This window comes from Seriola dumerili, unplaced genomic scaffold (assembly GCF_002260705.1).
Source record: "Seriola dumerili isolate Sdu_G_001 unplaced genomic scaffold, Sdu_1.0 BDQW01000012.1, whole genome shotgun sequence".
NCBI classification, from domain to species: Eukaryota; Metazoa; Chordata; class Actinopteri; order Carangiformes; family Carangidae; genus Seriola; species Seriola dumerili.
The window spans coordinates 1,074,849-1,088,334 of record NW_019174267.1 but is presented as its reverse complement, the minus strand read 5'-3'; the positions used below and the strand labels follow the sequence as shown (position 1 = coordinate 1,088,334).

Here is a 13,486-nt window from a genome sequence, read left to right as displayed (position 1 = left end):
TCATATACAGTCCAGTCATTTTTTCAGGTTCATAACGCTCTCGATAAGAACTCTCTTTCTCCCCTGCCGGATAAATAAAATGAATGAGTCTTTGATACACACTAATCAGGTTTAATAATTGAGGTATGTGCTGTTGATGGAGGAATTTGAACAAGGCGTTTACAGTACAAACTGTTTGGTTTGGTGAAAACCAGTTCTTAGAGATGGAACTATTGTTCTCACACATAGTATTCATTCCTTTCAACCTAACAGCACCGGGTCCAGCTTCAGTTCTCTATATAAAGGGGCAGCAGTTGGATGTGAACAGCAGAGAATCTGAAGACAGAGTTCAGTTCTAGACATCATGGCTTCCACACTGGTGCTGCTGGTCCCAGTGCTCCTGGTCTCACTGGTTACCGCTTCACATCACTTCGGAGGAACCGCGACCTTCACCTACAGAGGACAAAACCCTGACGGATCACACAGGGTGAGAGATATGATAACGTTATGTAACATTCACTGTAGATCATGTCATAGTCTGGGAATCTCCTCTCTCATCACTTTTTATTATTATTTGTATTATGTTTGTTTTGTGTGAACATCATTATTCTGGTTGTTCTGATAGAATACAGACAATTTTAATTCAGTAAATTTCTTGAGTCTATTTTATCTTTTTACTTTGTTCAACATCTTTGAACAGGCTACACAGAATTATTATTATTATTATTATTATTATTATTATTATTATTAGCCTTAGTCAGTTTTATCCAAGGTGTCCATGGAGAGTTCAGATTGTGTTCTTGTGTTTTAACCTGTTCATGAAAAAAAGGAGAATGCTGTATGATTTCTTTTGCAAATGAAGTTAGGGTTAGGAGCTGGATATCTGGATCACTTCTCTTGGAGCTGGACGACCTTCTGACTGTGATTCAGGCTGCAGTTTTAATTTGCTCTTTTTCCGCAGGTGGACATTCGCAACAGGGAAACGTTCGATGGATGTAACTCGTTTCTTGACTGGGACTGTTACAGAGGCGACTGTGGCGTGACCAACAGCACTCGGAGAGGTGTGGTTGACGAGAGCGTCAATTCACCGGAGACTACCTTTCAATGGTGTGAAACTGAAACAGTCGTCAGGAAGACTGTGCAGACTGACAAACCTTTTCAAGAGAGGTGGGTGTTTTTTTATTCTTTATATAAAACCTTTAAATATTGTTGCTGCTGTTCATAACCTTTGTTTATTACATAAAGTCTGTTCAGTTCCACACATCTGTATCTGCAGTATTGTAAGTGTTGTCTCCACACTAACAGGGCAGCTTCCTGTTGCTGGATGGCAACACGCAACATGCTGAGAGACTGGAGGCTGCTGACTCTTGTGGATCTGGGAACAAGATCTGACACCAGAAAACCAAACAGATCACCAGACATTGCCATTCTGCCTTTCCTCCGGTGAGTTTCCTGCAGTCACCATGAAACTACTAACTAACCTCTGACTGCAGAGAACACCCTCCTGTTTTCAACTGCTGATTTCATCTCTTGAGCTTTACTAACTGGTGTGAATGTGTCTATTCAAGAGTTCCTGAGAACTGCCCACGGACATACAACCTGATATCCTCTGATCCTGATGACGACCAGGTTCGATGCCGACATGGAACCCTCAGAGATAAAGAGTGCGGCGGTTGCAACCCGCCTTCAGGCTTCCACTTGGATCAGGTTAGTTGAAAAATCTATTTCCTAATAAATTATATATTAATGGATTGATGCTCTGCTTCTCTTAACTGCTAAATGTTCATGTTTTTAGGACTCTTGCACATTACACTACTACAACGCCAGCGCCAGCCCAAGTGTTTTTGGATTTGAGTTGGTGGTGGAGGACTTCCCACGACGCAGCATCACTCTGACCTACTCAGACGGATCCCAGTTCAACAAGGCTCCACTGCCTAGGTTTAGGAGAAGGAGAGACAATTCCCAACAGACAGGGGGTACTACAACATCTGAGCCAATAACTGCACAGACCACGGGATTCATTTCTTCTACTCTACTCTACTTCTACTCTACACCATCATCCACAGCCGCTCCATCATCCACAGCCGCTCCATCATCCACAGCCACAACATCATCCACAGCCACAACATCATCCCCAGCCACAACATCATCCACAGCCACAACATCATCCACAGCCACAACATCATCCCCAGCCACAACATCATCCACAGCCACAACATCATCCACAGCCACAAACAACCCTGGTCCTCTCAGTAAACTGCCTTTGCAATTCTCTGTACTTGGTAAGGAAGAGTTTACTTGTCCTCATACATGTCCAAATTAACTCATACTGAGCAAACAGCTGCTGCTGCACCGCCCACAGGGGGATAAAACTTTCTGGCCTGTAGCCTCTACTTTACAAATATTGACATCAAGAATCCAAATGAAGAAAACTGATTTAAAAAAAAAAAAGAAAAAGTTATTAGATCTTTAATGTTGTATTTATTCAGTTAACTGTTGTGTGTAATGTGTTTATGAAGCTCCACAGCTCCATTTCTAAGTCATTATTTGTATATTAAAGGTTTTAGGAGGATTATTTATTCTATGACGTGGCAAGATTTTCTCAACACATGCCGGAAGACTCAAAGCTTTTGTTTATGACAGTGGCACAGCGGCAGTTCACTCATAGCTACTGAATTTTTATTGCACTTTGGGATTTAAATTGATCTTTTTTTTTAACTCCAGTGGACCCACCTGCTCCCTCATGTCAGTACGGAGACTTCTTGCCCAAGTTAGTGGATCCAACTCCTCAGAACGGAGCACGACTCTCCGGAGAGGTCAACAAAGAGCTGGAGATCAAAGTCAAAGCCTATGCTTCAAAAGCAAAGTAAGTGAAAACCAACACGTTCAGTGAGGCGGCAAAACGTTGTCATCATATCAGCATGTGTTGCAAGTGAGTTAAATCAGTGACAACAAAGAAAGGTCTTTTGTTTTCACACAGAATACAGAACGTAATCCTCAGTGGGCCGCAGAACATCAGCAAGCACAAGAACACGCAGGGCGAGTTCGTCATCAGGTGGACGCCTACGGCTGACGACGAGGGATCTTATCACCCAATCTGCTTTGTGGTTGAAGCAGTGAAAATGTGAGCCGTGGGTTCATTTCCTCTATGACAGATCAGTGTTTGTGAGAGAAACCATCATTTAACTTTTTTACATATTTTGCAGGTCTGCTGTGAACACCACAAACAGCAGCGTTCGAGTCTATCAGTCTGAGATGAGGTGTATTGTGGTGAACGTCAGGTCAAGGGATGGTGAGACTTCACAGTTTTCATTTTTTCTTTAGGTTCTCATTTTGTTAATTTTATTTGAGAGCTGCCAACAACGCCAAAAAAGTGGTAAACACTCAAAATATCATTATAGTACAGTTCAGGGTTGTAAAAAATATTGTTTTACTACGTAAACACACAAATACAGCAGAAAAATATCATAAATAAAACTATAATAAACTCTATTTGTATGTCTTCAAATCAAATCAATATTAGTGATTCACAGTTTTAAAAATTTTATACATTGAGCTACAGTGATAAACATAGAAATAAAGTTATGTTACTATAAATAAAACATGCTCATTGTATTCCCCAGGGAGTAGACAGACCCCAGAGGGTTAAGATAAGATAAGCTATTCCTTTATTAATCCCACACACAGTGACAAAAAACCAAATACCTAAAAAAGATAAATAATATAATAAAATATAATATGTACAATTAAATACTTAGATATACAAGATACAAGATACAAAATACAAAAAGTAGCAGCAGATAACTTGTTGACAGATAACTGAATAACAGATAACTTGTCTACCTACAATTAATATCAATATGAAGTTAAATATATACTATAATATTCAGTATATTTTGACATATCTACACGACTGAATTTAAAAATATTTCCATCTAAAATGATAAAATATTTACAGATATGAATATTTTCAGTCATAATAGTTAAAATATACACATGTCGTTGCAGTTGAATCCCACGTGGTCTGCAGGGAGTCGACAATGACAGTACATATTGTCAAATCGACGCTGCATGGACTCACTGAGGATCATCTGAAGCTCAGTGATTCCACCAACACCGCCTGCAGCCTGAAGACACACTCCAACAGCACCCACGTCATCGCCGTCGTCCCCCTCAACGCCTGCGGCACCCAGATCGAGGTAACGAGGGGTCGTTTGTTCCGTCACGTTACTGGTGTTTCCTTTTTGTTTTCGTCCACTGTGTGAGGACTGAATGCCTGACTTTTTCCCCCCACAGGAAGATGACGAGTTCCTCACATTCAAGAATGAAATCACCAGCGTGGACAAGAGCACCGACCTGATCACCAGGAAGCACCAGCTGGAGGTGAACTTCTGCTGCCAGTACCCCAAACGAGGAAACGTAACACTGAGCTTCAAGGCACACAGGGAGAACGTCACGGTGTGGGAAAAGGGCTACGGCACCTTCACCTACAACTTCGAGTTCTACCCCGACAACCTGTTCCAGCAAAGCATCAACGCAGACTTATACCCTCTGGAGTATTACCTGCAGAGCAGGATCTACATGCAGATAGAGGCCAAATCTTCACTCAACAACACCGAGCTGTTCATCGACTCCTGCAGCGCCGCACCATTTGACAACCCCAACTACCAGCCAACCTACCCCATCATTGAGAATGGGTATGAAACATATTAAATGTCTCTTTTCCACTTCTAGATGATTATCTCCTCTCATCCAACAAGATGGATTTAAAAGTCGTGATTTGGCAGCGAGTGCAGAGGCGATGTTCTTATCTTTTTCTTTTTTCTTTTCTTTGACCAGGTGCAAAGTGGACCCAACTGTTGAGATCTACACACCCGACCACAACAAACAGTTCAGGTTCAGCATGAAGGCCTTCAAGTTCATTGGACTATACGACCAGGTGAGCAACGGACCATAGATTTAGTTTGATCAGGCGACTTACTAGTTTTACTGGAGAGTTCCTGGAGTTTTACACTTTTAAATGAGATATTTTGCACCAGTTATTGAGCTTTATAGATGCTGCTATGTAGATTTTGTTACTAGGCTAGCTGTATGCTAACATAAGATAACCAGCTCATTTTTAAGAGACAGATGTGAGAGTGGAGGTGGTTGAACTAGTCCTTTATACAAATTGCAATTCATCATTTTCTTTTAGATAGATAGATATATACTTTATTAATCCCTTATGGGAAAATCAGATGTCCAGCAGCTCATTAGTAATAATAATAATGATAATAATAATAATAATAATAATAATAATAATAATAATAATAATAATAATAATAATAAAGTTTTGAAAATGACTCAGATTAACAGTAATTGAGGATTAAGAGGAGCAGAGGTTTGACCACAGGAGGCAACAGTCTGTCTGCTGATATAATGACATTGTGTCTCGTTGTGTTCAGGTGTACGTCACCTGTTCAGTCCTGATGTGTGAGGCAGGAAACCCCAACACCAGGGCCTCGCAGGGCTGCATCAACTCCACGTGGACGAGCGGTCACCATCACATCGGAAAGAGAGAGACTGTCATCCAGAGCACGAACCACTTCATTTCCCAGGGCCCCCTGCGCTTGAGGAGATCGGTAGAGACCCCCGCAGCCTCAGGTATGAAAACAGGTGTTTCCTCAACAGCACACCTGCATTATTTGAGTTCGATTTTGGACACGACTAAATTCAAATTGTGTTTCTCTTTCCTCCAGTGACCAACCCGGGCCTGAACCTGAACCTGGTATTCATCGCTGGCTGCCTTCTGGCAGTCATCGGCATGATCTGCGGAGTGGTCACGTACAAGGTCAAAATGTCAAAGGTCAACTACAAACCTCTGCTTGAAAGTTAAGACAGCAGCGTTTGAAAACTTAGTCTTACATGAAGTATATCAGAATATTTAAATCTTTAGTTAGATGATTTTTTCCAGTAGGTTTTGGGGTGTTCATGTATATCTTCATTCACACATTTAAATTAATTAACCTTACTTAAACCTCATTAGAAATGTCCACAGCTACATGTGTATAAGCTGTGGACATACCGGAGTCAGGAGAAATATATCTGTGCAACTGGAAAATCATAGAACTTTAATATGAAATAACACTGATGAACTAGTACACTGATAGTACTACAGCTGCTCTGTTAATGTTCACAGGTGTGGGATGACAATTATTATTTATAACCGATTCTATTTGTATGTACTACAGTCTGATTTAATGCAAATATGTTGATTTTTATGTCAGTCATTATATTTAAGGCTTTCAATGGCAAATGAATGTAAGAAACTTAACAATAAAATATATTCACGCATATTTTTGCTTTTGTCCTTATTAATTATCTTTCCTCTCTCACACACACAAACACACAGATATTTCTAATAATGTATTATGTATGCTCTGTTCTGAAGTTATTACTGAATTTATACCATAACACTGTCCTGTTGCTGAACCTCGTCACATTTCAGAGACACGGTTTATAAACTAGAATCTGTTACATGTAGGAAAATATACAGACAACTAATTAAGCAGCAAACAACAATGTGAATCCATAAGTAAAGGAGGGTTATAAACTGTAAAGGCAAACAGCAAAACTGTCACCTTGGCAAGTGTTGTTGATGTAGCTCTGAGGTGTATAAATTAAAGACTACTACTACCAGAGGTGGTAAAATGAGACAAGACAAGACAAGATGAGATATGATAAGATGAGATGAGTTATGATAAGATAAGATGAGATGAGATGAGATAAACCTTTAAGGATCGCCCGTAGAGGAAATTCAGCACAAAGGCACAAATGTAATAAAGAAATAAAATAAGAATAGAAACAGAATCTAGAACAAATAAAGTAAATTAAAAACTATATACAATGACATAGAAATGCGAATTAAGTCTCAAGCATGTAACCACCTGATGAGCCATCGCCAAACCTCCCTTCACAAATTGCAAAAGCAAATTGTGAGCTATTAAAATACTTAATTTTCTCTCCATTGACTCATCATTTCAGTATTTGTCTAAATGATCTGCACTTTTTTATTTATTCTGCTATGTTAAATGTTCAGTAAATTTTATTTTCCAACCAGCTTGGGCAATATCCAAAATTCAATATATTAATACAGTCAAAATGTAAGTACTGGCCAAATATCACCATCATTCATTCATCATTTTATAAACCTGTATTTATATTTCTTATTTTTATTGTATTTCATTCTATTTACATTCTATTATTCTAATTACTATTATATTTTCTTATTACTATATTTATTATTACATACATTACTGCATTGCATTATACAAGATATGTGGTGTTGATGCACCACAAGATGGCGCCACTATTCTCTTTATTGTGAGTCCTACATTAATACGTATTGTTTTATCAGCAATTTCATCTGCTGCAGCTGAATGTAGGTCACTCAGTGAAGTAGTTACATTTTTATAACGTTACTCAATATTATATATTCTGTATTATCTATGATAAAGACGTTTGACCCATCAATCCGTACTGTTTACCATCATTTATGGGGATGAGTTACGGAGCTATTTGCAGCAATTTGAACATTAATGCAAAGAGGGAAATGTAGAATTTTAATTTCAGTTATATCATATTGTAATTTTACCTTTTTTGTTGCTGGAAAAAACTTCTGTAGGAGGTAATCTACAAAGAATTAAATGTTTAAAAAAAATTGCAATATGAAATCATAAGGTTTTCATGTTAGATGAAATATATGTGGATTCATATGTTGTTATCAACAGTTTACATTAGAATATATACCTTCATAAATGACAACTCAGTAAATGAAATAGCTCATGTGGCTGTAGAGGTAATGGACCGTAGTTTGACACTGTGGCCAATGAATAAAAAAGTCTTGTGGACATTTAAAAATTAAAGTTTTCTCTCTGTAACTTCAGCTGTGTGGATTCTTACCTGAGAGAGGAGCCGACAGAGGTGTTGCTTTTCCCTTTTCCTCCTGTTGCCGATCTGGGACGCGCTCCCTTCCCGTGGACTACCCGGCTAATGAGAGGCGCTAGCGACGCGGAGCCCACCATTGGCTGTCCCGACTGCCGAGGCTGGCAGGCAGTGGCGACAGGGAAGGACCGGACTCACGGACCTTTTTTTGTTGGAAATACCGAGAGAACATCGGAACCTCGGACGGAAACGAAGGGAATATAAGTTTTTATTTGCGGGTTGGATTTTTCTAAACGGAACACAACCTCGCTAACGTTCAGTGTTGGCTGGAAGTTTTCGAACCGTGATGTGGTGACGCGACTTCACCGAATCGAAGGGAAGCTAACGTTAGCCGATGCGCTAACGTTACTTGATAGATTAATCATTTCAACAGAGCTTTGGAGTTTTATTTCAGGATTTTAAACCTCTTTTTAGTATTTTTAATAATGTAAGATAAATAAGTATGAGATATTTTATCGTGTTGTCTACTTTTATACAAAATAGAGCTTATCCTTAGATAACTACCTGACGTTATCTGAGCTAAGTTAGTATATGAAACTAGCAAGCGTTAGCTACCTAGCTGGCTAGTAGCTAACGTTTAAACTGACTTCAAGCCAAAGAACTCTGCTTCAAATTAGCTAACGCTAGCAAGGCTACAACTGTTTCCACGTCACCTAACTGTATCGTCACCTGTCTACCTGTTGTTTAATGTTATTTTCGGCGAGTTGAACTTTATTTCTGAGGATGGACGTTTGTTTTGAAAAGCAAAGATAGACACTTTACTTCCAAATCCAGATATGCAATCATCGAATCACCAGCTTACTTCTTGCTAGCTTTGCTAACGTTGAGTTAGCCGGCCAAACTTGGAATACTGCCCCCTGCTCACTTTATGTGGGTTTCGCTTTGAGGCCTTTAGGAAATTATCCCTGTTTTTTTTCACGGAAGATACAGTTTTAACAGCCTTAATGCTTCCCAGCCTCTGAATGGGATTTATATCTTCTGAATGACTCTAGATATTTGTGAAGCTTGACGAGGTTGTGACATACAGTTGGAGCACCTGGACTTTGTTGACATTTACTTGACATCATAAAATAACGTGGATTTCAAAGACATTTGGAATAGCGGTATTCATCAAAGGTGAGGTATAGACACATGAAAACTGGAAAAACTTTGGGCTTAAGTTAGAGTATTGAGTTAGAAGTGACCGATCATATTTTCAGATGTGTTGTATGTGACTGAATCATAGTGGACAACACTGATTGAACTGTATATGGACTTCATGTACTCCATTATCAAACTTAATTCTCCTTTACCAAAGATTAAAATTTGATTAGGCTGATACTTGCAAATGTAATTATCAATGCTCAAAACACATCCCTCAGTCTCTGTCTTTAAAGTCTTAAAGTTTAAAGGTCTTAAAGGTCTTGTTCTTTCATTTTTACTTTTTGACGTATGCCATCATGTCCATGCTGCTAAGTTACACTGGACCCACCATCTGTCACTCCCTCTCATGGATGCTGAGTGACCCTCCCCCTCATAAACATTGTTGAGCCTGAGTGGCTTGACCTGGATATGGAGCGTTGGTTTTGTATTTTTCTCTTCATAAATTAGGTTAAGTTTGACTCCTTCCAACAGAAATACTGTTTAACCCCAGGAACATATAATCTGTATTTGTAATTAATTAAGGATGGGAGGTTGATTTTTTTTTTTTTTTTGTCTGATTAATTTGTATGTAATAAGTATGGTCCAGCTTTTGGACACAGTTGATGGAAGATACAGTTGAGTGTAGTGCACTGAACTGAACACAGTGGTTTCTGAAAGCAAATGGCTTTTGGCATATCTGGTGATGCAAAGAATAAGATGAAGGGGAAGCTCTGGCTGCCACTTATTTCCACTTGTTCCAATTTGTAAATTGTTGTTCCTTGTAGGTATGTTAAATCCAGCTCACATGATTCTTGGCTTTTTGTCTAGCAGTCTGTCTACAGGACCTAAGCCCCTTGGTGTGGAGAGTGGCTCTAATTCCCCAGAACCTTCCTGCCCTGCTGCTGGTAGATCCAGCATTACCAACAAGCTTCACACAACACAGCTTTCTTAGCTGCCTGTGATTAATTTAAGGCTGTCTGTTCTTTTCTGAACAGTACCAATGACGGTTCACTTGACTGTTTACACTGGGCAAGTGTATCGCCATAGTATTTAACCACTAGTAAGACTGATGAGCTGATACGGCTCAATTTTCCCTTCCACTTGGTTGATAAGCTTTTATAATGGCAAATGCTTTAAATGGCCTTGGAGGTGCATTTGTTTTCTGTTTTCTGTTAAATCTCTCACAGTTCTGCTTTAGAACATAGAACAATATATAGCCTATTTTAAAACCAGTTACATTTGCATTCGTGATTATATTGTTTAGAAGCTATATGTTTAAATTTACTGATCATTTTTGAATGCGTCATTGCAATGAGAATGAATGAAAATGTCCAAATTCTGGCCGTGGTAGACATTGAAGAATCCCAACCAATACAAGCTCAGCTCTGCTTGGACAGGTGTAATATTTTAGAGTTAAATTCGTTTGTGTTGTGACTTTTACATAAACATGGATGGGCTCTTATATAAATTGCTGATGTCAGTGATAGATATCCTCTGGCTTTGACATAAGATTCTTATGCTGCCACCCAACAACAGAGAGTGTGAATTTAATTTTGTTCATGGTTCTCTACAATAAATAATCAAGTATCTTCATACTGACAGTTCTGTACTTTTTTTTCTCTCCTTCCTAATTCTCTTCTTCCTTCTACCTCCAAACTGTCTCTCCTCCCGCTCTCCTTTGGTCTTACTGCTCTCATGGTTGTAGATGATGTGCGAGGTGATGCCCACCATCAGCGAGGCCGAAGGGCCCGGCGGGGGAGGCGGCGGTGGTCGGCGCGGCTCTGGCTCCCCCCTGCAGTCGGACTCGGAGGGTCACTTTGAGTCGCTGATGGTGTCCATGCTGGAGGAGAGGGACCGTCTTCTGGAGACTCTGAGAGAGACTCAGGAGAATCTGGGCTTGACTCAGAGCAAACTGCACGAAGTGAGCCACGAAAGGGACTCACTGCAGAGACAACTAAACACTGCCCTGCCACAGGTGAGTGAGAACACAGAGCTGGATGATGATGATGATGATGATGATGATGATGTAGTAAGTCTGTAGTTTCAAACACTTCACTGATAAGACCGGAGAATCATGTCAAATAATACCAACACCAATAATTTTTTGTGTTTAGTTGTAGCAGCTGGTTTAGTAGTTATTATTAACAGACTGAATAAAAAATTATTAAGCCTAAACAGTGCAAATAGTCTAATAAATAAAAGGCAACATGTCTCAGAACATGAACTCAGTTGCATTATGCAAGCTAAAAAATAATAAACTAAAGAATAATAGGATTTCAAGTCAGATACAGGCTGTATGCAAACTGTAACCAATGAAATAAATATGACCTCAGCCCTGTGTGCATTTTCAAAAAAAGAAAAATTCATGGCATGCATTGCAGATGGCGTACATTATATCAGTCTCACGCACTTGTTGTTTTGTTTTGGTGGCCTGTCAGTGGGAGGCAGGGCTACACTAGACCGCACACAGCGCTTCTCTCAGCCGCAGACGCCAGAGTATTAACCACAGGTGATGGGTTTGAAGGTGATTGGTGACGTCACGTATTTTTAATGAAAACTGGCTGATCAATCGGGGCGTCCCTATTTAACTTCCATTCCTGGTAGTAATCTCATTTTACCAAAGTGGGGCCGTGTCTGACTCATATCCGACCCGTACAGACAGACCGCTAACACGAGCCTGACCCGTGTCACTGTGTCAGCCTGAATGGGAGTGTCTTGTTAGCAGCGCTGTTAGCTCAAGTAGCAGTTTCTCTCTAGGATGACAGCTCTTACAGATCTTTGGCTCCCACAGTGGACAAAGTGATCCCAGAGTCTGGCATCATATTGTGAGTTGTATGGCTGACTGACTGCAAGGTGCAGTGGGGTGTGCACCAAGGCAAATTAGGTCCATCGTGGCACACTGTCAGCCATTTTACTACGAGTAGAGTCCGCAACAGTAGAGTTAGATAAAATGATCATAATCATTCTCTGAGATGATCTGTTTGTGGATTTAAAAAAAAAAATCAAGCTTCAAATGAGTGAAGAAGAAGAAGAAGGTCATGTTTGCAATGAGAAACTAATTTGGTCTGAAAAAAAGATACAGAGTAAAAAGTTAAAAACTGTATGTGTATATAATACAAGAACTTGAGTGCATGCAATTAAAATGCAATAGTTTCTGCTATTTGCATACTGTGGAGGGGATCTTGATCCCAACCCAACCATCTGTCTCTGTTGTATTATTGTCTCATGTTTCACCCTCCATGGTCTTAAATTTAAAACAAAGGGATCAAGTTTCCAGCTTTTAATGATGCATAAGAGGCCAGTAATCAGTTCAGCGTTGTTGTAGTTTCGGTTGAACCGACATCCAGTTTATTAAGTTAACATGGTGTTTAACTCGCACGTTATTAAATGTGGGGGGGGGGGGGGGGGGGGGGCTGAGAGGCATGCAGAGTATGACAGATCACAGTGCTGGAAGCAGAAAGGACTGTGGATTGTGAGGCTGCATGTAGAAAACAGAGCAGAGGTAGATGCAGATAGAGGCTTCAACTTTCCTGGAACATCAGATGGTAAGACGTGATGTTAAACACGTCTGTGTGATGCCAGGGCTGCGTCTCTGCTGCTGTGTGTTGCACAGCCAGGAAAACTAGATCCAGAGTCAAACATTCAGACTCTGATTTGCTCAGTTGACACTTAATGTAGTGCAGAATAAATATATGGAGATAAACATGTAAAAGTAAAGCATTGCCATCGCGAGCATTAACACAAGCTAGTGTGTTTATGGATGTTGAATTGATGGCGGCGTTGAAGATGAACTACGTGCACCGTGTTTACATACTATGTAAAGTAAGAGTCAGAAGCCACCAGACTTTGTATACACGGCACAATCAAACTGTTCTTATTAATTAATTCTCAAATGTTCATACATGCAATTAATAGTGAGGTTGTCAGTTTGAGGATCACTAAAACAGACACATAAATGTAACCTGTTAAAAATACATAGATAATACTAGGGCTGCACAAAAAAAATCATATGATTATTTTGGCAGATACTGTGATTTCAGTTGGAATGGTTTTGGTTTTTGCATTTTCATTCTCACATCTCACAAATTTAAAAATGATGATGATGTGATTTTTGTCTTGTACCAAACAAACATGTTCCTTTACGTCTGGAGAATAGGATTTGTAGGCTGTGGCGTCTCTGTAGCACCACAACACTGATGCTGCCAACAGTGGACAACAGTGTCGTCACACCTTTTACCTTTATCCAAAAAAAAAAAAAAAAAAAAGCTCCTGTTATTTGAATATTGTATTTGGTCAAATTGCGATTTCAATTATATTTCAATTAATTGTGCAGCACTAAATAATACAAATAAAATGAATTGGTTAAATTGATCTCAGTCAGTTCATACGTGTGTGTGTGTGT

At 39.6% G+C, this 13,486-nt stretch overlaps 1 protein-coding gene across 1 annotated transcript in view; it reads left to right on the top strand.

Annotated features, from left to right (window-relative positions):
* Positions 1–8,057: 8,057 nt before the first annotated feature.
* ppfia1 (PTPRF interacting protein alpha 1) overlaps positions 8,058–13,486 on the top strand; it is a 43,983-nt gene continuing 38,554 nt past the window's right edge. Inside the window, exons 1-2 of the mRNA XM_022750257.1 lie at positions 8,058–9,078; positions 10,790–11,059. Of these exons, the coding sequence (XP_022605978.1) occupies positions 10,790–11,059 (270 nt within the window). The 5' untranslated portion in view covers positions 8,058–9,078. The remainder of the gene's footprint in view (positions 9,079–10,789; positions 11,060–13,486) is intronic.